This window comes from Eubalaena glacialis, chromosome 1 (genome assembly GCF_028564815.1).
Source record: "Eubalaena glacialis isolate mEubGla1 chromosome 1, mEubGla1.1.hap2.+ XY, whole genome shotgun sequence".
Lineage (NCBI taxonomy): Eukaryota > Metazoa > Chordata > Mammalia > Artiodactyla > Balaenidae > Eubalaena > Eubalaena glacialis.
This window is the reverse complement of record NC_083716.1, coordinates 181,374,999-181,398,045: the sequence shown is the minus strand read 5'-3', so window position 1 is coordinate 181,398,045 and position 23,047 is coordinate 181,374,999. Positions and strand designations below refer to the sequence as shown.

At 37.1% G+C, this 23,047-nt stretch overlaps 1 protein-coding gene across 2 annotated transcripts in view; it reads left to right on the top strand.

Annotated features, from left to right (window-relative positions):
* Nucleotides 1–23,047, top strand: part of OLA1 (Obg like ATPase 1) — a 169,871-nt gene that overhangs the window by 5,609 nt on the left and 141,215 nt on the right. Inside the window, exons 1-2 of one of the 2 annotated variants that reach the window (XM_061202162.1) lie at nt 15,481–15,526; nt 18,989–19,132. Coding sequence is in view for 1 of the 2 variants with exons in the window: in XM_061202153.1 (XP_061058136.1) it covers nt 18,989–19,132 (144 nt within the window). In the remaining variant the exon portion in view is untranslated. Of the gene's footprint in view, nt 1–15,480; nt 15,527–18,988; nt 19,133–23,047 lie in introns of those variants that run through there. The other variant, XM_061202153.1, reaches the window with a different exon arrangement.

The following is a 23,047-nucleotide window of genomic DNA, read 5'->3' as shown; positions in this document are numbered from 1 at the left end:
TCAAGATCGCCATACCCACAGGGCTGGGGCCTTATCAGGGTTGGCTGGAAGTCTAGGGCATTTCTATCTTCCCTTACTTGGCTTCTTTCTCTCCAAGTGGTCTCCAGCCCAAACTTTTTTATAGCATGGTGGCTGACTCCCAAGAGAGTGAAAATGTGCCAGTGGTACAGAATGCTTCCACCTATTTCTTTTAGTCAAAGCAAGTCGTGACACCAGCCCAGAGACAAGGAGGGAAGGGAAATAGACTCAGCCTCTTGAGGGGAGGAGTGGAAAAGAACATGTGGCCATCTTTAATCCATTGCATTCTACTATTTTCCTAATATAGTTTTGTATGACACCCGTTTGTTCCCTGGAGAAGTCTTCCTGGCTCATTCTTAGCTTCTTGTTCTTACTGAAGAGGCTCCATTCTTGATTGCTTCGAGAAACTCACTGGAGGAAGATTAATCTCTAGGTGCTCAATTAATAATGCTCTTTTTAATGCATATATTTATTTTTCGTGCTGGCCAGTTTTTTTTCCAATATTTGATTATAAAAAATTTCACTTACAGAAAAGCCACTCAGTTTTTGTACAGAATAGTGTTTATTATATATACATTATATATAAGAAACAAGCAATTATGTATATTCTATCCTTGGGATAGATTATATTTTTCTTTTATAATTTAAAGTTTTAATAGTATCTTCCACTTACGACTATTAATAATTTGTTTTTTGCAGATTGCTTTCATGAACTAGTTTGAAATTGATGTGGAAATGAAGGTACAGCATGGTACAGATTGTGTATTTTAACTCTTTTGTAGGTCATTTAAGGCCTTTTAAAAATGTTTGCTTTTGACCAAAACTATAGCAAAAGGCAATAATGATCTGGTTGCCAAAGCTGGTACTCATTTTTTGTCCTTAACTTACTTAACCTCTCTGCCCTATTTGGCACTGTTGGTTAACTCCCCACCTCTCTCAACTCTTCCTTCAGTCTTTTGTGCTTGCTACACTTCCTGTGTTTGCGCTCTATATTAGGTTTCTGTCCTTGGCTGTCTTCTCTTTTATACTTTCTCCCTGGGCAGTCTCATCCTCTCCTGATTTTAATCATCTGTTGGCTTCTCTTTTCTAAATTTATATGTCCTGCTCAGGTTGCATCTGAATTCCAGATTCATAATATCTAACTGCCCTGAATATCTCCAGTTAAATGTCTACACCCGACACGTCTAAAACTGAGCTCATTGCCTCTTGCATTCCCTATCTTGGTTAATAATACTACTTTCCACCCAGATACTTGAGAGATTTATCTTTGCATCCTTTCCCCTCAGCTGTATTTTTCAGTAGGGCACCAAACCTGGTACCTGAATATCTCTCTGATCTATTTTCTTCACATCTTTTTGCCTCTCATTTCTTACTTGAATTATTCCAGAGGCTTCTTAAGTGGGCTTTCTGTCAGGGCATTATCTATAGTAAATCTTTTTTTGTTTTGCCCAGTGTTTTTTTGTTTGTTTTTGTTTTTTAAATTGAGATATAACATACACAGTAAAATGCGAAAACTTTAAATGTACATATCAGATTTTTACATTTTAATTCACCCATGTAACCAGTACCCACATCAAGATCTAGAACAAATCCAGTGCCACAAAAGACTTCCTTGGGGCTTCCCTGGTGGCGCAGTGGTTGAGAATCTGCCTGCCAATGCAGGGGACACGGGTTTGAGCCCTGGTCTGGGAAGATCCCACATGCCGCGGAGCAACTAGGCCCGTGAGCCACAACTACTGAGCCTGTGCGTCTGGAGCGTGAGCTTCGCAACAAGAGAGGCTGCGATAGTGAGAGGCCCGCGCACCGCGATGAAGAGTGGCCCCGGCTTGCCGCAACTAGAGAAAGCCCTCGCACAGAAACCAAGACCCAACACAGCCATACATACATACATACATACATACATACATACATACATAAATAAATATATATTTATAATTTAAAAAAAAAAAAAAAGACTTCCTCGTACCCCTTCCCAGTTGGTACTATCCTTCCTAGGATAACCATATTCCAACTTCTATTACCACATTGATTAGTTTGCCTGGTACAGATGGAATCACACATTATGCACTCTTTATATCTTTTACAAGTCAACATTATGCCTGAGAGAATATACACTATATTTACCCGTTTTGCTGTTGATGGGCATTTGGGTTGTTTCCTTTTTTTGCCTATTATGAATAGAGCTGTTTTGAACATTCATGTACATGTCTTTTGGTGGGTAGATCTAAGAACTCATTTCTGTTGGGTGAATGGATACACTTACCCCACTCACCCTATCCCCCGAACTCCCCACCTCTAGGAGTTAAATAGCTTTAGATACTGCCACATAATTTTCCAAAGTAGTTATTCTAATTTATAGTGCTGGTATTGTAAAAAAGAGTTCTAATTTCTCTTCATCCTCACTAGCACTTGGTATTATCATTCTTTTTCATTTTGGCCATACTTGTGTGTAGTATCATGATTGTTTTGCATACCTGTGATAGCTAATGATTTTGAACATCTTTTAATATGTTTACTGGACATCTTTTCTGAAGGATTTTTTTTTTTTTTTTTAGTAATGATTAGGTGTTTTTTTATTCTGGATATGGGTTCCTTGTTGGATATGCATTAGAACTACCTCTTCCTAGTCTGTGTGACTTTTTGCTTAAGAGTAAATAAAAATTGTTTTTGAAGTAGTTTCACAATTAAAAAATTTCACACTTGCAAAGCTAGTTAAAAAAATTCCTATATGAGGTCTGCTTACATTCCCCAAATGTTAACATAGTACAGTTATAAAAATCAGGAAATTAGCATTGATTTACCAGTTGTCTCACTAATGTCCATTTTCTGGTCCAGGATCTAATCCAGGATTATGTATGTGTTGCATTTAATTGTTGCTGTGTCCTTAGTTTCCTTTAACCTAGAACAGTTTCTCACTTTGTCTTTCATGTCCTTGACACTTTTGAGGAGTGCTGGCCACTTATGGTGGGCTCTTAAACCTTGGGGTTTATCTAATATTTCCTTGTGATTAAATTCAAATTATGCATTTTTGGATGCAGAAGTGACATGTGCTTCTTAGTACATTATATCAGGAAGCACACAATGTTGATTTGTCCTGTTACTAGTGATTTTAACTTTGATCACTTATCTAAGGAGGTGTCTGACAAATTTCTTCACTGAAAAGTTTACTATATTTTCCATTGCAGTTAATAAATATATCTTTTAGGGAGATACTTTGAAATTATGTAAATATTGTGTTTCTCATACTTTTGCCCCCCAGTTTTGGCGTGTATTAATGATTCTTGTTTGAAATAGTTATTATTGTGGTGTTTACCAAATGGAGATTTAAAAATTTCTGTTGGTCTTCTACATTTATAGAGGAAACAATTTATAGAAGGAACAATGGAAATTCTATTGTTTAGAATTCTATTGTTTAGAATTCTGTTGTAAAGAAGAACCCCCCATTTTCTCATGTAAATTACTTATAATTTGTTTATATCAGGATCAGTTTTTACTTTGTTGGTTATAATGCGTTACTGTTGTTATTTATTGTGTTGCTCAAGTTGCCAACATTTGGCCATCAGGAGCCTTCCTGTTCACTCGTATTACTTTTGATGTGTCCTCTATTTTTTGAGTATTTTCTAGTTTCTAGCTCCACATTATGTTCCAGGCTTATTTGCACTTTCTCTGTCCCAGCTTTGTAAGAAACAAATTTTTCTGTTGACATATGTTTTCATCTCTCTTGGGTGTATACTTAGGAGTGGAATTTCTGGGTTGTATGTAACTATATTTAACTATTTGAGGAACTGCCAGACTTTTCTAAAGCGAGTGTGTCATTCTGTGTTCTTACCAGCAATGTATGTGGGTTCTACTTTCTTCACATTCTCACCAATGCTTGTTATTATCTTTATTAAACATTTTTTAAATTGAGGTTTAGTTGATTTACAATATTATAGTAGTTTCAGGTGTGCAGTGAGTCTATTTTTTGTTATAATTCACTGGTTTGTTGTTTAGATTCCACATATAAGTGATAGCATACAGTATTTGTCTTTCTCTGCCTGACTTATTTCACTAAGCATAATACCCTCCAGGTCCAGCCACATTGTTGCAAATGGCAGAATTTCGTTCTTTCTTTTTTTTAATGGCTGAGTAGCATTCCATTTTGTGTGTGTGTGTGTGTGTGTGTGGTGTGTGTGTATCTCATGTTATCTTTATCCCTTTATCTGTTCATGGACACTTAGTTTGCTTCCATATCTTGGCTATTGTAAATAATGGTGCTATGAACACTGGGGTGTATGTATCTTTTAGAATTAGTGTTTTCATTTTCTTTGGATATGTACCTAAGAAGTGGAATTGCTGGATCATATGGTAGTTCTACTTTTAGTTTTTTGAGGAACCTGCATGCTGTTTTCCACAGTGGTTGCAGCAATTGATGTTCCCACCAACAGTGTACAGTGTTCCTTTTTCTCCACATCCTAGCCAATATTTGTTATTTGTGGTCTCTGATTGTTATCATCTTTTTAATTATAGCGAAGGCGTGAAGTGGTATCTCATTGTGGTTTTGAATTGCATTTCCTTGATGCCTACTAATATTGAGCATCTTTTCATGTGCTTATTATGCCTTCATTTTGGAAAGATTTTCGTTGGGAATTCCAGGAACAGTTTTTCTTTCAGCACATTGAAGGTATCTTCCATTTCTTCTAGCTTTCTAATGAGAAGTCTGTTGTCGTTATTATCTTGGTTTCTGTGTACATAATGTGTTGTGTTTTTTTTTTTTTTCCTATAGCTTTCTTTAAAATTTTCTCTTTACTACTGGTTTTCAGAAATTTGATTTTCATATGCATTGATGTGGTTTTCCTTATGCCTCTTTTGCTTGGGGTCTGTTGAGATTTTAGGTTTGTGAGTTTATGATTTTCATTAAATTTGTAAAATATTTGACCAGAGCATTTCTTCAAATGCTCTTTTCTCCCCCTCTCCTCCTTTCCCTTCCTCTCCTTCTGAGACTTTTATTACATATGGGTTAGTCCTCTAGGTAATATTCTACTGAAGCTCTGGTTATTTTTTTGTCCAATTTTTTTTCCCTGTGCTTCATTTGATAGCTGCTGTTGTTCTATCTTCATGTTCACTGATCTTTTCTGCAGTGTCTAATCTACAGTTAGGCACATCCAGTGTGTTTCATTTCAATTCAGTTTTTTCAGATATTGTATTTTTTGTACAATAGTTCTGTCTGGATGGTTTTCATATTTTCATTTAATGCCTCATTATCTTCATATTTACCTTTATATCCTTCAGAAAAAATTTTAAAAATCTATTACATTTATTTTAAGGTCCTCGTCTGCTAATTCCATCATCTCTATCTTTACTGGGTTTGTGTTTATTGACTTTTATCTTGCTTTGGATCTATATTTTCCTGCTTCTTTGCATGCCTGTTAATTTTTATTGGATTCCAGATGCTGGATTTTATGTTGAGTGCTGAATGTTATAGTATTCCTTTAAGGAGTGTTGGACTTTGTTCTGGCATTTAGTTTTTGTGTATCATTTTGATTATTTTGAGGCTGTTTATTATATTATGATGAGTTCATAATATTTTTTGCTCTGGTGCTACTTTAGCTCTGATACTAAGATGTCACTCTTTGAGGACTCTACCCAAATTCCCTTATATTATTATATCTTTCTCTGCTCTGGCTGGTGGGGATGTGAACTGTTCCAAGCTCTGTGTGAACCTGAGAACTGTTCACTGTGCTGCTTTTGAGTGTTTTTTTCTCCTGGCCTTTGGAGACTGAGCTTCTTCATGTACAAATATTACTGAGCCATATTCTTGAAGATACCTTCTGCTTATCTCCAGAGCCCTCTCTCTGTGCAGCTGCTTCCTTTCTAGTATACTGTCCTGTAAATTTTAGCTACTTTGGCCTGCTCAAACTCTCATCTCAGTCTCTTTAACTTGGCATGACTGCTGGGTTCTATTGGTTCCCCCTCCCTGTGCTGTGGCTTTGAAACCACCTTTAGGCAGTAAGCTAGGGTAGTTTTAGAGCTTAGTTCATTTGTTGTTCTCACAGGGAACACAGTCCTGTGCTACATACTGTCCTCTGTTTGAAAACTGTTTATTTCATGTTTTATCTGATTTCCTAGCTCTTTGTTTCAGGAGGGCAGTTCCATAAATAGAAGGGGAAGCAAAATTCCCCAATACCATTTAAATGAACTTAAATCTTATTGTATACTTGTCAGTATTCCAGGGTGCCTCCTCTTTCATGGAAATTCATGACTTGGGAATTATTTGTTTTCTTTTTTAATATGTTTTGAATAATCTTTTGGACAATGGATCTGCTCTCCCACTCACTCTTTACTGTTATCAACAGTAATTGTATACCTTAAAAGTACTTCATAATTTACTTTCTGTTAAATCTTTTAATTTTCATTGTTTATTTTTCAGAATTCTGGTCACTTTTTTTTTTTTTCTATTTTCACAATTTTTTTTTTTTTGCATTTTTTAAAATTAGTTATCCATTTTATACATATTAGTGTATATATGTCAATCCCAATCTCCCAATGCATCACACCACCCCCCACCCGCTGCTTTCCCCGCTTGGGGTCCATATGTTTGTTCTCTACATCTGTGTCTCAATTTCTGCCCTGCAAACCGGTTCATCTGTACCATTTTTCTAGGTTCCACATATATGCGTTAAATATACAATATTTGTTTTTCACTTTCTGACTTACTTCACTCTGTATGACAGTCTCTAGATCCATCCATATCTCTACAAATGACCCAATTTCGTTCCTTTTTATGGCTGAGTAATATTCCATTGTATATATGTACCACATCTTCTTTATCCATTCGTCTGTTGATGGGCATTTAGGTTGCTTCCATGTCCTGGCTATTGTAAATAGTGCTGCAATGAACATTGGGGTGCATGTGTCTTTTTGAATTATGGTTTTCTCTGGTTATGTGCGCAGTAGTGGGATTGCTGGGTCATATGGTAATTCTATTTTCAGTTTTTTAAGGAACCTCCATACTATTCTCCATAGTGGCTGTATCAATTTACATTCCCACCAACAGTGCAAGAGGGTTCCCTTTTCTCCACACCCTGTCCAGCATTTGTTGTTTGTAGATTTTCTGATGATGCCTATTCTAACTGGTATGAGGTGATACCTCATTGTAGTTTTGATTTGCATTTCTTTAATAATCAGTGATGTTGAGCAGCTTTTCATGGGCTTCTTGGCCATCTGTATGTCTTCTTTGGAGAAATGTCTATTTAGGTCTTCTGCCCATTTTTGGATTGGGTTATTTTTTTTTTAATATTGAGCTGCATGAGCTGTTTATATATTTTGGAGATTAATCCTTTGTCCATTGATTCGTTTGCAAATATTTTCTCCCATTCTGAGGGTTGTCTTTTTGTCTTGTTTGTAGTTTCCTTTGCTGTGCAAAAGCTTTTAAGTTTCATTAGGTCCCATTTGTTTATTTTTGTTTTTATTTCCATTACTCTAGGAGGTGGATCAAAAAAGATCTTGCTGTGATTTATGTCAAAGAGTGTTCTTCCTGGGGGCTTCCCTGGTGGTGCAGTGGTTGAGAATCTGCCTGCCAATGCAGGGGACACGGGTTCGAGCCCTGGTCTGGGAAGATCCCACATGCCGCGGAGCGACTAGGCCTGTGAGCCACAGTTGCTGAGCCTGCGTGTCTGGAGCCTGTGCTGCGCAACAAGAGAGGCCGCGATAGTGAGAGGCCCGCGCACCACGATGAAGAGTGGCCCCCACTTGCTGCAACTAGAGAAAGCCCTCGCACAGAAACGAAGACCCAACACAGCCAAAAATAAATTAAAAAAAAAAATTTTTTTTTTCCTCTAGGAGTTTTATAGTGTCCGGTCTTGCATTTAGGTCTCTAATCCATTTTGAGTTTTTTTTTGTGTATGGTGTTAGGGAGTGTTCTAATTTCATTCTTTTACATGTAGCTGTCCAGGTTTCCCAGCACCACTTATTGAAGAGACTGTATTTTCTCCATTTTATATCCTTGCCTCCTTTGTCATAGATTAGTTGACCATAGGTGTGTGGGTTTATCTCTGGGCTTTCTATCCTGTTCCACTGATTTATATTTCTGTTTTTGTGCCAGTACCGTATTGTATTGATTACTGGCTTTGTAGTATAGTCTGAAGTCAGGGAGTCTGATTCCTCCAGCTCCGTTTTTTTCCCTCAAGACTGCTTTGGCTATTTGGGGTCTTTTGTGTCTCCATACAAATTTTAAGATTTTTTGTTCTAGTTCTGTAAAAAATGCCATTGGTAATTGGATAGGGATTGCATTGAATCTGTAGATTGCTTTGGGTAGTATAGTTATTTTCACAATATTGATTCTTCCAATCCAAGAACATGATATATATCTCCATCTGTTTGTATCATCTTTAATTTCTTTCATCAGCATCTTATAGTTTTCTGCATACAGGTCTTTTGTCTCCTAGGTAGGTTTATTCCTAGGTATTTTATTCTTTTTGTTTCAATGGTAAATGGGAGTGTTTCCTTAATTTCTCTTTCAGATTTGTCATCATTAGTGTATAGGAATGCAAGAGATTTTTATGCATTAATTTTGTATCCTGCAAGTTTACCAAATTCATTGACTAGCTCTAGTAGTTTTCCAGTGGCATCTTTAGGACTCTATGTATAGTATCATGTCATTTGCAAACAGTGACAGTTTTACTTCTTTTCCAATTTGTATTCCTTTTATTTCTTTTTCTTCTCTAATTGCCGTGGCTAGGACTTCCAAAACTATGTTGAATAATAGTGGTGAGAGTGGACATCTTTGTCTTGTTCCTGATCTTAGAGGAAATGCTTTCAGTTTTTCACCATTGAGAATGATGTTTGCTGTGGGTTTGTCATATATGGCCTTTATTATGTTGAGGTAGGTTCCCTCTATGCCCACTTTCTGGAGAGTTTTTATCATAAATGGGTGTTGAGTTTTGTGAAAAGCTTTTTCTGCATCTATTGAGATGATCATATGGTTTTTTTCCTTCAATTTGTTAATGTGGTATATCACATTGATTGATTTGCATATATTGAAGAATCCTTGCACCTCTGGGATAAATCCCACTTGATCATGGTGTATGATGCTTGTAATGTGTTGTTGGATTCTGTTTGCTAGTATTTTGTTGAGGATTTTTGCACCTATATTCATGAGTGATATTGGTCTGTAATTTTCTTTTTTTGTAGTATCTTTGTCTGGTTTTGGTATCAGGGTGATGGTGGCCTCATAGAATGAGTTTGGGAGTGTTCCTTCCTCTACATTTGTTTGGAAGAGTTTGAGAAGGACAGGTGTTAGCTCATCTCTAAATGTTTGATAGAATTTACCTGTGAAGCCATCTGGTCCTGGACCAGATGCCTTACGTATTGAGGTGCTCTTATGTTGGGTGCATATATATTTATAATTGTTATATCTTCTTCTTGGATTGATTCCTTGATCATTATGTAGTGTCCTTCCTTGTCTCTTGTAACATTCTTTGTTTTAAAGTCTGTCTTATCTGATATGAGTATTGCTACTCCAGCTTTCTTTTGATATCCATTTTCATGGAATATCTTTTTCCATCCCCTCACTTTCAGTGTGTATGTGTCCCTAGGTCTGAAGTGGGTCTCTTGTAGACAACATATATATGGGTCTTGTTTTTGTATCCATTCAGCAAGCCTGTGTCTTTTGGTAGGAGCATTTAATCCGTTCAGGTTTAAGGCAATTATCGACATGTATGTTCCTATGACCATTTTCTTAATTGTTTTGAGTTTGTTTTGTAGGTCCTTTTCTTCTCTTGTGTTTCCCACTTAGAGAAGTTCCTTCGGCATTTGTTGTAGAGCTGGTTTGGTGGTGCTGAATTCTTTTAGCTTTTGCTTGTCTGTAAAGCTTTTGATTTCTCCATCGAATCTGAATGAGATCCTAGCCGGGTAGAGTAATCTTGGTTGTAGTTTCTTCCCTTTCATCACTTTAAATATGTCATGCCAGTCCCTTCTGGCTTGTAGAGTTTCTGCTGAGAAATCAGCTGTTAACCTTATGGGAGTTCCCTTGTATGTTATTTGTCATTTTTCCTTTGCTGCTTCAATAATTTTTCTTTGTTTTTAATTTTTGCTAATATATATATATATATTTTTATTAATTAATTTATTTATTTTTGGCTGTGTTGGGTCTTCGTTTCTGTGCGAGGGCTTTCTCTAGTTGCGGCAAGTGGGGGCCACTCGTCATCGTGGTGCGTGGACCTCTCACCACCGTGGCCTCTCTTGTTGCGGAGCACAGGCTCCAGACGCGCAGGCTCAGCAGCTGTGGCTCACGGGCCCAGCCGCTCTGCGGCACGTGGGCTCTTCCCAGACCAGGGCTCGAACCCGTGTCCCCTGCACTGGCAGGCAGACTCTCAACCACTGCGCCACCAGGGAAGCCCAATTTTTGCTAGTTTGATTACTATGTGTCTCGGCTTGTTTCTTCTTCGGTCTGTGCTTCCTGGACTTGGGTGACTATTTCCTTTCCCATGTTAGGGAAGTTTTCAACTATAATCTCTTCAAATATTTTCTCTGGTCCTTTCTCTCTCTCTTCTCCTTCTGGGACCCATATAATGCGAATGTTGTTGCGTTTAATGTTGTCCCAGAGGTCTCTTATGCTGTCTTCATTTCTTTTCATTCTTTTTTCTTTATTCTGTTCCGCAGTAGTGAATTCCACCATTCTGTCTTCCAGGTCACTTATCCGTTCTTCTGCCTCAGTTATTCTGCTATTGATTCCTTCTAGTGTATTTCTCATTTCAATTATTGTATTGTTCATCTCTGTTTGTTTGTTCTTTAATTCTTCTAGGTCTTTGTTAAACATTTCTTGCATCTTCACGATCTTTGCCTCCATTCTTTTTCTGATGTCCTGTATCATCTTAACTATCGTTATTCTGAATTCTTTTTCTGGATGTTGCCTATCTCCACTTCATTTAGTTGTTTTTCTGGGGTTTTATCTTGTTCCTTCATCTGGTACATAGCCTTCTGCCTTTTCATCTTGTCTATCTTTCTGTGAATGTGGTTTTTGTTCCATAGGCTGCAGGATTGTAGTTCTTCTTGCTCCTGCTGTCTGCCCTCTGGTGGATGAGGCTATCTAAGAGGCTTGTGGAAGTTTCCTGATGGGAGGGACTGGTGGTGGGTAGAGCTGGGTGTTGCTCTGGTGGCCAGAGCTCAGTAAAACTTTAATCTGCCTGTCTGCTGATGGGTGGGGCTGGGTTCCCTCCCTGTTGGTTGTTTGGCCTGAGGGGACCCAACACTGGAGCCTACCCTGGCTCTTTGGTGGGGTAATGGCGGGCTCTGGGAGACCTCATGCCAAGGAGTACTTCCCAGAACTTCTGCTGCCAGTGTCCTTGTCCTCATGGTGAGACATAGCCACCCCTGCCTCTGCAGGAGACCCTCCAACACTAACAGGTAAGTGTGGTTCAGTCTCCTATGGGGTCACTGCTCTTTCCCCTGGGTCCTGATGCAGACACTACTTTGTGTGTGCCCTCCAAGAGTGGAGTCTCTGTTTCCCCCAGTCCTGTCGAAGTCCTGCAATCAAATCCCGCTAGCCTTCAAAGTCTGATTCTCTGGGAATGCCTCCTCCCGTTGCCAGACCCCCAGGTTGGGAAGCCTGAAGTGGGGCTCAGAACCTTCACTCCAGTGGGTGGACTTCTGTGGTATAAGTATTCTCTAATTTGTGAGTCACCCACCCAGCAGTTATGGGATTTGATTTTATTGTGATTGCGCCCCTCCTACTGTCTCATTGTGGTTTCTTCTTTGTCTTTGGATGTGGGGTGTCTTTTTTGGTGAGTTCCAGTGTTTTCCTGTTGATGATTTTTCAGTAGTTAGTTGTGATTCCGGTGCTCTTGCAAGAGGGAGTGAGTGCCCGTCCTTCTACTCCACCATCTTGAAACTGAAGCCTGGTCACTGTTACTATACCATATAATTTCAGATTTTTTTTTTCGCTCATTTATTTATTTACTATTAACTATAGACTTTTTTGGATTTCACCAGTTTTCCCGCTTATGTCCTTTTTCTTTTCCTGTATAGACCTTTTAAAGGTCATGAAAAATTTCGTTTACTTTTGAAAGGTACTATTCAGGTATTTTGTATAATGTCTCTCAATTCCAGTTTGATGTTTTCTCATGCTGTGGACTTTTTCTTTATCCATTCCTCTGTCGATAGACATTAGGGCTGCTTCCACCTTTTGGTTATTGTGAATAATGCTGCAGTGAACAGGAGTGTGCAAATATCACTTTGAGATCCTGCTTTTAATTATTTTGGGTAAATACCCTGAAGTGGGGTTGCTGGATCACATGGTAATTCTATTTTTAGTTTTTTGAGGAACCTTCATACTGTTTTCCATAGCAGCTGTACCATTTTACATTCCACCAACAGTGTACCAGAGTTCTAATTTCTCTACATCTTGGCCAACACTTGTTTTCTGTTTTTTTGATAGTGACTATCTTAATGGGTGTGAGGTGATACCTCATTGTGGTTTTGATTTACATTTTCCTGATGATTGGTGATGTTGAGCATCTTTTCATATGTATCTTGGCTATTTGTTTATCTTCTGTGGAGAAATGTCTATTGAGGTCCTTTGCTACTTTTTAATGTTACTTTTTAAAGTTACTTTTGTTGTTGTTAAGTTATAGGAGTTCTTTATACATTCTGGATATTAACTCTTTATCAGACATGTGATTTGCAATTATTTTTTTCCCATTCTATAGGTTACCTTTCACTCTGTTGATTGTTTCTTTTGATGTGCAGTTTTTAAGTTTGATGTAGTCTCATTTTTTTTCTAATTTTGCTTTTGTTGCTTGTCCTTTTGGTGTCATATCTCAGAAATAATTGCCAAATCCAATGTTACAAAGTTTTTCCCCTACATTTCCTTCTGTGACTTTTATGGTTTTAGGCTCTACCTTTAGGTCTGTAATCCATTTTGAGTTAATTTTTGTGTATGGTGTAAGGTAAGGGTCTTCATTCCTTTGCATGTGGCTATCCAGTTTCCTCAGTGTCATTTGTTGAAGAGACTGTCTTTTCCCCATTGTGTGGTCTTGATACCCTTGTCAAAGATTATCTGACTGTATATGGGAGGATTTATTTCTGGGCTCTTATTCTGTTCCACTGGTATATGGGTCTATCTTTATGTCAGTTCCACACTATTTGGATTACTGTAGTTTTATAATATATTTTGGTATCAGGAATCACGCAATAGACTTTTGGGAAGAACACTGTGGAGGTGAAGTGCCTTTCTCATTGTGTCATATTGAGGAGCTATATGATAGCAACATGATTTATCACTGGTGATGTTAACCTTGATCACTTGGTTAAGGTGGTGTCTGCCAGATTTCTCCACTGTAAAATTATCCTTTTTCTTTTTGATAGGCTGTTCCTTAGAAGCAAGTCACTAAGTCCAACCCATGCTCAAGGGGAGGGGAATTAAGCTCCACCTCCTGAAGGAATGAGTATCAAAGAATTTGTGGACATTTGTTAAAATCACCACAGTAATTAATTAATATTATGGGGGAAAGGTATTTTGAGGCTATTTAAATATTTTGTTTCTTCTTAAAGTTTCCCCAACTAAACTTTATCATTCCTTAGTGGATTTTGCCTGCAGCAATTATTAGTGTGGTGTTCTAATGGTGATATTGTACTTCCCTTATTCCTTTTACGTTTATTATTTGGAATTCTTCTGTATGGAATGTTTTTCTTTTCCCCTACAATTAGTTATTTATTCAATCATTTATATAGTTCTATTTAGACTCAGTGAAATTTTTTTTATTTGGGTTTTAATCCAGTATTATCAGTATTTATTTTGTTGCTCAAATTGTTCAGATTTGGTCATTGGGAGCTCCTTCAAGGTGCATCTTATGTCCTTTTTACGTGGCTCCATCTTTTTTTTCCATTCTTTTTGTTTTTTCCCTTTCTTTTTTTTCCTGTCTTTTTTTTTTTTTTTTTTTCTTTTCAAGCATTTCCTTACTCTCTGACACTGTAAGATATTTCAGGTTAATAGTGTATTTTTCGTGTCCCAGCCTTGTCTCCAGAGAGCCTTGGTTTCTTTCATCGAAGAATGGTATTTAGCAACTAAGTTCTGGGCTCTAGATCCTACTGCTGGGGTGTTACTTCTTTTAAGCCCTCTCACCTGATAGAATTAGGAAAAATATGTGGTTATACTAACCCATGTATACACACATTGGTATTTATTCCTGTCATTTTTTTTTTCCTGTATCTAGCAGATAGATACTTTTTAACAGTTTAGTTATATCTAAATTCAAAACATTTCGAAAGAACATTCTACTTTTTTCCATGCTTTTGGTTGTATGTTGTATGAATGGTTAATTCAGAATGCTGGGGGAGTTTGCATTGGTATCCTGACTTCCCTATACATATTGTAATTTTGCATAAGCTTTTAGATAAAACATATATTCAGTCAGATTTACTTATTACAGTAAAATATATAATTTCAAAAATAAAGTATTTAGGTCTTAAGTGGAGGGGGCATACATTAAGTCTAGCCACTGTTTTTTTTAATGATATCATTGCTGAAATAATATTTATGTAAACTTATTCTTGCATAAGAGAGATCCCTACAATTTTGAATCTTACACTTTCAAGCTTCAATAATAACCTTATAAGGGATCTGAATGTGTGTGTGTGTGTGTGTGTGTGTGTGTGTGTGTAAAATCCTCATTTCACAAAAAGCCTTATGGGCTTTACCACTCCAATTTAAGCCAAAACTTTAAAATTCTTTGCTTTTGCAAGTCTTTTCTTTAATAGATTTGAATAGATCAAAATGTCTTAACTTGCCGCTAAAGGCTGTACTAATAATCCTTAGAAAATTTTCTTTTTTCCTTCTTCCTTTTTACTTTTTTGTACTTACAAAGCTATTGGAAGGTACAGATGACTTGGATTTTATGAAATTTAAAATCATGTCCAAGATGAGGTGATCTGTGAAAATGGAGATGTCTTCCATGTTTAGTTTGACTGCATGTAAGAATTTTTTTAGCCTAAGAGATAATGGGGCTTTCTTTTCTATATTTTTACTGTATAATATGTTTTAAGGGATAAACTTTTTTCTTTAGTATGAAACATATTTTTGTCCAGGTAGGCAGTCAAAAATGCAGTACTTAATAAAACCAATAAATTTGAAAATAACTCCATGAACTCCCTATGGACTTTTTATATTGCAATTACTGTGACTGTGGTAATAACAATGAGCAGTTTTTTATCTACAGTATACAAAAATACAACTGCACTTTTTTTGTCCCCCAAGAAAGGCACAAATGTCTTGTAAGTGGATTAATTAATATATTTAAATTTTCCTTGAAGTATTTTTATTGTACCATTATTTTGTAATATTTTTGTTGCAGGTATGCAATATTTTAGTTACATTTTATTTTTTTTATCTTTTATTTTTATTTGTTGGCTGCACCGCACAGCTTCTGGGATCTTAGCTCCCTGACCAGGGATTGAATCCGCACCCTTGGCAGTGAAAGCGCGGAATTGTAACCACTGGACCGCCAGGGAATTCCCTTTACTTACATTTTCGGTAAATAAGGACTTGTGGATTGTTCTGGCAACCTAAGTATCACTTTTTATTTTTTATTTTTTTGTAGGGTGGGGAATAAGGTATGGAGCGTATTACTCTCCAGTTCATTTACTTCAGTACACTTTTGTAGTTCTCCTTTTTGCGAGCAATATCCTGAGGGGAAAACTGGTTGTGTTCTTGAGGTCCATCCTCCAAGTCTTCTCCTAATTCTTGGCTGGGTTCCCTGTACTCCAGCATCAGCTTACATGAGTATAAAGCCTGGATTCTTGGCCGCCTTACTTTGCCTAGAATGGGGGAATGTCCCATTTCCAGATTCTTAGCCCCTTCAAACAGATACTTTCTGTATTCCACATTTAAATGGCTTTTCTAGTTCTGGGTGAGAGTTCTAGTCTGCTGTTAGCTTTTGCATCTCACCCAGAAGCAGAATTTCCTCCCTCCACCAGTTGACTTGTTAGAGAAATCTGGATGTTTGTCTTACAGAATTTTCCAAAGTCCAAATTTTCTTAATTGCATCTATGTGGTGTCATTTAATATGTTCTCCTGTCCTCTGTATTTTCTGTTAGGTGATAGTAATATCTAAGGGCTTGATCAGGTAAGTTTCAGATAATTTTTGATCATATAATTTTTTATGTCAGGAATACTTGAAAGATGGTGTACATAATTGTTAGGAGGTACTTTTTGAGGGGGAGACAGTTAATGATCACTGGTGATAATTACCCAATTCATTAGTTCCTTAGTGGTTACAAAATGGTGGTATTCTAAGTTTTTTATTCTTTTTTCATTTATTGGTTGGAATATGTCTATGAAAGAATCTTTTCTTCATCAACTCTTTGTTACTCTAAAAGTGAAGTTTATATAAGAAAGACACAATGAATGTTTTACTCAACGGTTATCAGAAGAATCAGTCAATCACCTAGCATCATTAAAAGGTAGCCAGAGAGGGTTTTTTTTTTCTTTTTTTTGATTTTGTCTTGTTGAGGATTATTAACAACTCATGGATATGAAGTTATTTGATTTGTTATAGTTCATTGTAGCTATCCTTAAAGATGCTCAGATTGACCCATCTTTGGCCTGTGGGCCTATTCAGATTGGCTCCAGAGTGCTTTTGATAGGACTCTATGGCCTTCAGTAGGTTCCTTGTTTTCCCTTGGGGAAAAATTGTTTGAGATTCATCTTGTATACTTCTGGTTCCAGACCTGGAACTAGTAATTTCTCCAGGAAGTCCTCGTTATTTTTAATGGACATGGCATTTAAAGATCATAATTTGAATGTGAGTTTTCTTTTTAAAAATTATCTGCCTTACTGTATATATTAATTTTTAAAATTGTATTAATCTTCAGTGTCTTTCTTGAAATAGATGGACTGTAACTTGATAAATATACAGACTATTTTAAATTAAGTACTATGACATTTATCTTAACAGGATTGAAAAGAAAAGCTATCTCCATAGGAACTAGTAATTTCCTCTTAATTATCATTCCTGGAGTTCTGGGATTGTTACCAGGCTCTTAGAGGTTACCAATATAAATTCTACAACAGTCAGTATTATTCAGTGAGTTGTTAGCTGAGTTAAAATACTGGGGCCTACACCAAATCTGGAAAGAGGCCTGGTAGTGCATGCCTTTAAATTCTCAGCTGAGTCTGTTATAGGCAAGAATTTGAAAGCTACTGATTTGACCATTGGTACTCTAAGTAACCAGTAATGATTTAAGTGGCTGTTTTTGGAAACTTTTCTACTTTAATCCTAAATATTTAGTCTGAATGTGATATAAGAGCAATATCTTAAAGACCTATGGGCAGGTTCAAGTTAATATATCGTTGCCAAACCATCCTTCTCACCAGTAGTATTTAGGTAAGCCTCCCTTGTTGCCTTTTGTTCATTACTATTTTATTTTATTTTATTTTTAGAGGGTGTCGTAGAGATGGCTTTTTAAAAAAATTTTTATTAGTTTTTGGCTGCGTTGGGTCTTAGTTGTGGCGCGCAGGCTCTTCGTTGTAGTGCGCGGGCTTCTCTCTAGTTGTGGCGTGTGGGTTTTCTCTTCTCTAGTTGTGGTGCACTGGCTCCGGGGCGTGTGGGCTCTGTAGTTGTGGCGTGCGGGTTCCAGAGCGTGTGGGCTCTGTAGTTTGCGGCTTGCGGGTTCTAGTTGAGGCGTGCGAGCTCAGTAGTTGTGGCGTGCCGGCTTAGTTGCCCCGTGGCATGTGGGATCTTAGCTCCCTGACCAGGGATTGAACCCGTGTCCCCTGCATTGTAAGGCGGATTCTTTACCACTGGACCACCAGGGAAGTCCCTGTTCATTACTCTTTTAAAAGGGTCTCATAGTTTAAAAAAAAAAAAAAGGACTGGTTCTCTGATTTAAAATTCAGTCAGATGAACTAACTGTAGCAAGTATAAACTTCTGATGAATATACGGTTAGATCTCATCTGATAGACATTTTTACCTTAAAAAGTGTTTGGAAAAGAGAGAATAGTAATACGAGTTGGCATTCTCTGAGTGTGTATTATCTGATAAGAATCAGATAACAGAAAATTAGTGAACAGTTTTTTCATTTTCTTTTTTTTTTTTAAAGTAACAATTCTTTTTTTTTTAGAGAGGGGTTGTTTATTTATTTATTTATTTATGGCTGTGTTGGGTCTTCGTTTCTGTGCGAGGGCTTTCTCTAGTTGTGGCAAGCGGGGGCCACTCTTCATCGCGGTGCGCGGGCCTCTCACTATCGCGGCTTCTCTTATTGCGGAGCACAGGCTCCAGACGCGCAGGCTCAGTAATTGTGGCTCACGGGCCCAGCTGCTCCGCGGCACGTGGGATCTTCCCAGACCAGGGCTTGAACCCGTGTCCCCTGCATTGGCAGGCAGATTCTCAACCACTGCGCCACCAGGGAAGCCCTAATAGATTTTTGATTAAAGTTATACCTTGGAAAAAATTCACATTTTGACTTTCACAATCCACGATTCACAGTTCTAGATTACCAGTAATCCTTATGCACTAACAATTAGAAGGGAGTCTGAGCTCCAAACTCCCATTTCCTATTAGACAATTAGCCAATGCTTGGGAAGTAATTGACCTAACTAAATACACTCCTCTCTACATTTATGCCAGAGAAGATTATACTAGATATAGGTGAAATGATACTGGTATTCCAGGTACTTTAGGAGTAAAATAGATTTTGTGGTGTGTTGTGAGACTAGTTATCATTTATAACAAAGATTCTTTGGGGAGATGCTTTTCACGTTCCAAAAAGACTGAGAGAGGAGCATAACCTAACTGTAAATCATGAGCTGCATTGTTGTAAATTTCATTCATTTCTGTTAGTAAAAATGTATTCCCCGCCCTACCCCCCCACCCTGCGTTCCCAGATTGGTTTTATAATCCTTATGGATTTTATTTGAGCATTGAAATTAGAGTGAGATAAATTTTTCTCAGTGTTAGCCTAAGAATTGATTGAAATAGTTTTTATTCATTTTAGGAAATCTACTTTCTTCAATGTATTAACCAATAGTCAAGCTTCAGCAGAAAACTTCCCATTCTGCACTATTGATCCTAATGAGAGCAGAGTACCTGTGCCAGATGAAAGGTTTGACTTTCTTTGCCAGTACCACAAACCAGCAAGGTAAGAAAAATCTTTATGCCATTGTTCATGTGGTGGCCCTCTATAGATTGAGTAGATATATATAAGTGATATATTTAAAATTATGTAGAAGGGTTGTGTTGTTTTTTTCCAAATTAATGTAGCATTATTGTTTTGGGTGATTATAAAAGTAACCTAGAACCTGGAGAAGGGTGAGGAAGGATGCATCCATTGTTAACATTGAAGTTATTTTTTTCTGGGGAGTGTGAAGTAGAGGGAGTAATTAATCTGTATTATGTGATTCCATTCATGTAAAATGATACATGTATGTGTGTATTCATAGGAAAATGTATGAACTGAAGATCACAAACTAATTGATGGTTATCTCTGGGGAATGGAATTTTTAGGTCATTTTTTTCTTTATTTCTTGTAGTTCTCTCTGTTTGAAGTTTTTATAACAGCATGTATTATATCTTTAATTAGAAAAAGTAAGATAATACAGTTTTATTGTAGGAAGTTCAGAGAATATGGAAATGTATAAAGAGAGGAGTAAAAATCACCTATACTTCTACCTTGATATAATAGATGTAAGTACTTTTGAGGTAGATCCTTCCATACTTTTGATATTTTTTTACTTGGGGTATCATTAATATTTTTCTAGATTAGAAAGTACAGATTTAAATAAATAATTTCTAATATAATGATAATGTTTAGTACTATGTTATATGAATGTACACAGTTTATTTACCATTTCCCTATTATTGAGAATTTAGTTTGCTTTTAGTTTTTCACTATTTTGAATGTGGTGATAAATCCCAAATTTTTGTCTCCAGCCCTGAACTCTGTTGAACTCCAGACGTATATCTAACCGCCTGCTTGACACTGACACTTAGATGACTAAACAGGTGCCTCCGACTTTACATGTCCTAAATGGACTTCTTGATTTCACCCTGCCTGTGTCAAATTTGTTCTTCCTCAAGACGTTTATAATTCAATAAATAGTACTATTATTTCTTCAGTTGCTTAAGTTAAAGCCCAAGATCTATCCTTGATTCTTTTCTTTCCTCACCCCTACATCCAGTCTATCAGCAATTCCTATGAGTTCTAACTACAGAATATATACCAAATTTATTTACTTCTCTTACTTTCATCCTCTAGTTTTAGCATCTATTGATTTTTTGATGAATTAATTATTACTGTGATGATTGTCACATGATGATTTTGTAACTCCACCATTTCTTCTTCATTTATTAGTTGACATTCTGCTGTAAGAAGAGCTTTCTTGTTTTCATTTATTCATTCATATATTTATTCATATCAGTGTTACTCACTTGGTTATAATATGTCACAGTCATTGAATATAGCTCAAATTATATCCCTCAAATTGGCTCCTCAAGCTGACTTCTGAATCCTTTTTAAAAACTTTTTATTTTTAAATGATTTCAGTTTTATATAAAAGCTGCAAAATTATATGTAGAATGTTTGTATGCCTTTCACTCAAATTTCTCTGAACCTTTGAAAATAACTTGCAGACATGATGCCACATTGCACTTTAATTCTTCAGTTTGTATTTGCTAAGTATAGACACTCGCCTACATAACCACAGTAAACCATCATAATCAGGACATTGACAATGATCTAATATTATCATCTAATTCACAGATTCCATTTAGATTTCTCCAGTTGTCCCAATAATGTGCTTATTTGCTCAATCCCTGTATATGTTGCAAATCTCTTGAACCCACCAGGTTGTTGCCCAGTTTGGACACTCTCCTGGCTTGGGCCCTGCCTATTGCTGGGCTGCTGTCCTGCCCAGATGCCTTCCTTGTCCAGGCCCCAGCTGCTGTTGTGCTGCCTTCTCTGCCCACTCTAACTCTCTCCTTGTGTGGGCCTTTGCCACTGAGGGGCTGTGTGGTCATGTGACATTGCTGAAATTTTCCAGAGACATGAAGAGAACAACAACAATAATAAAGCTCTTGGAGGGACTTCCCTGGTGGCGCAGTGGTTAAGGCTCCGAGCTCCCAATGCAGGGGGCCTGGGTTTGCTCCCTGGTCAGGGAACTAGATCCCACATGCATGCCGCAACTAAGAGTTCGCATGCCACAATTAAGGAGCCCGCCTACTGCAACTAAGGAGCCCGCCTTCCGCAACTAAGGGACACATGTGCCACAACTAAGGAGCAGGCGAGCCGCAACTAAGGAGCCCGTGAGCTGCAGCTAAGGAGCCCGCCTGCCACAACTAAGACCCAATGCAACCAAATAAATAAATAAATAAATAAATAAATAAATAAATGTTATTTAAAAAAAAATAATAATAATAAAGCTCATGGACTTCAAATTTATTGAAATTTTAGGCAGTGAGGGAATTAATTTCTCAAAATTTCTCTTGCTTTACTGGTAAACTGATTAAACGCCTTTATGGAAATACAAAAGTTGAATGGGAACCCATCTTCATTTTTTCCATAACTTAATTTTGGCCTCTTTGTAGTCAAGCAAATAAGGAAGAATTGACAGTAATTCATAGTTTTTCTTCTTGCTACCCCAGACTTATCTATTATATTGCAAGTTTCCAGGTTTTTTGTTTGTTTTTTTGATGGAAGAAAAATCCTCCTCATCATTTTCATTTGTTTCTATTGAAGAAAGACTTATAAATGTTTTTGGTATTCTGTGTTCATTATATCATAGTGATTAAAAAGATTTTTAACCTTATTTTAATCTCAAGAAAGTTTCATAAGGTCTAAAAACGTAAAGTAGTCTTAAAATCATTGGTACAGTGTATAAAAAATCTTTGAATTAGGGCTCAAGTTTTTATTTTTTGAGATATGGTATTAATGGTTTAAATCTTTATCCTGGCCTTAAATCAAGAATCAGAATTAAGAAACTCATTTTCATTAGAAAACAGAACCTAGAAAACTCATTTTCATTAGAAAACAGAACCTTTATCTGGTTTCCTTATAAAAGGAAACGGAAGCCCAGAAAGGTGAAATGATTTGCTCAAGGTCACACAGATAGTTAATGTCAACCAGGGCTAGAACCCAAGGCTTCTTACTTCAACTTAAGGGCCTTTCCTCTCGTATCTATGCTACTGTACTTTATATTTATCGTATGGGTGATATGTTTTAGTTGTTAGAAGTTATATTATTTAGATGAGTTTGGTTGCACCTAACATATGGATTTAAAAATTGATTTATTGAGTTAGTAACAGGTAGCATGGTATTTTGTGTTGGTTTCAGCACCTCAGTTGTGTCATCAAGGATCTGGCTTCGTTCCCCTCTCCATTTTACTTACTTTATCAGCTTGATCATAAGATTGCCTTCCCCTTTGGTCATCTCAAATGACCAAATCATTTGGAACTCTCAAATCTTGGAACTGTATACTTTCTCATCCATGTTCAGAGTGAAGGAAGAGGGGTTTGCTTCTAGAAGCCCTGTCAGAGAACTGATGATCTTCTATTCAAGAACCCTCTTAACCCTCTCTGGCAAATCTCTCCTTAAGTCTTTCTAGGCAAATGGGGCAAGGCAGAGGTCCTAGAATCATTAATTGTGCCTAGGGGATGAAATTAAGCTGCTTAGTATAGGCCCAAGCTACATGCCCCCTTCTAGAGTTAGGTGTAGAGCCAGCTTTTTCAAAGCTCCGGGCTACACTGGGGAGGTATGGCTAGCCAAATGACAGTCAATGTAGTCATCAAGAGAAGGGGCAAAGGATGCTGGAGAGGCAACCACAGTAGTCACCAGAAACTTAACCCCATCTTATGTATGTTTTCTGTGGATTTGCTGGTACCAGTTATGAAGTAATTCCTATTTGTATAAAAATTTTTTATAGAACAATTATTTTAAAAGGACTCATTTTCCATGCAGATAATAGGAAAGCATTTTGTGGAACTTTTATGTTGTATTTTATCATGTAATAAAATTGACATTCTGAAAAATGAATACTCTGAAAATTGACAAGGGATACAT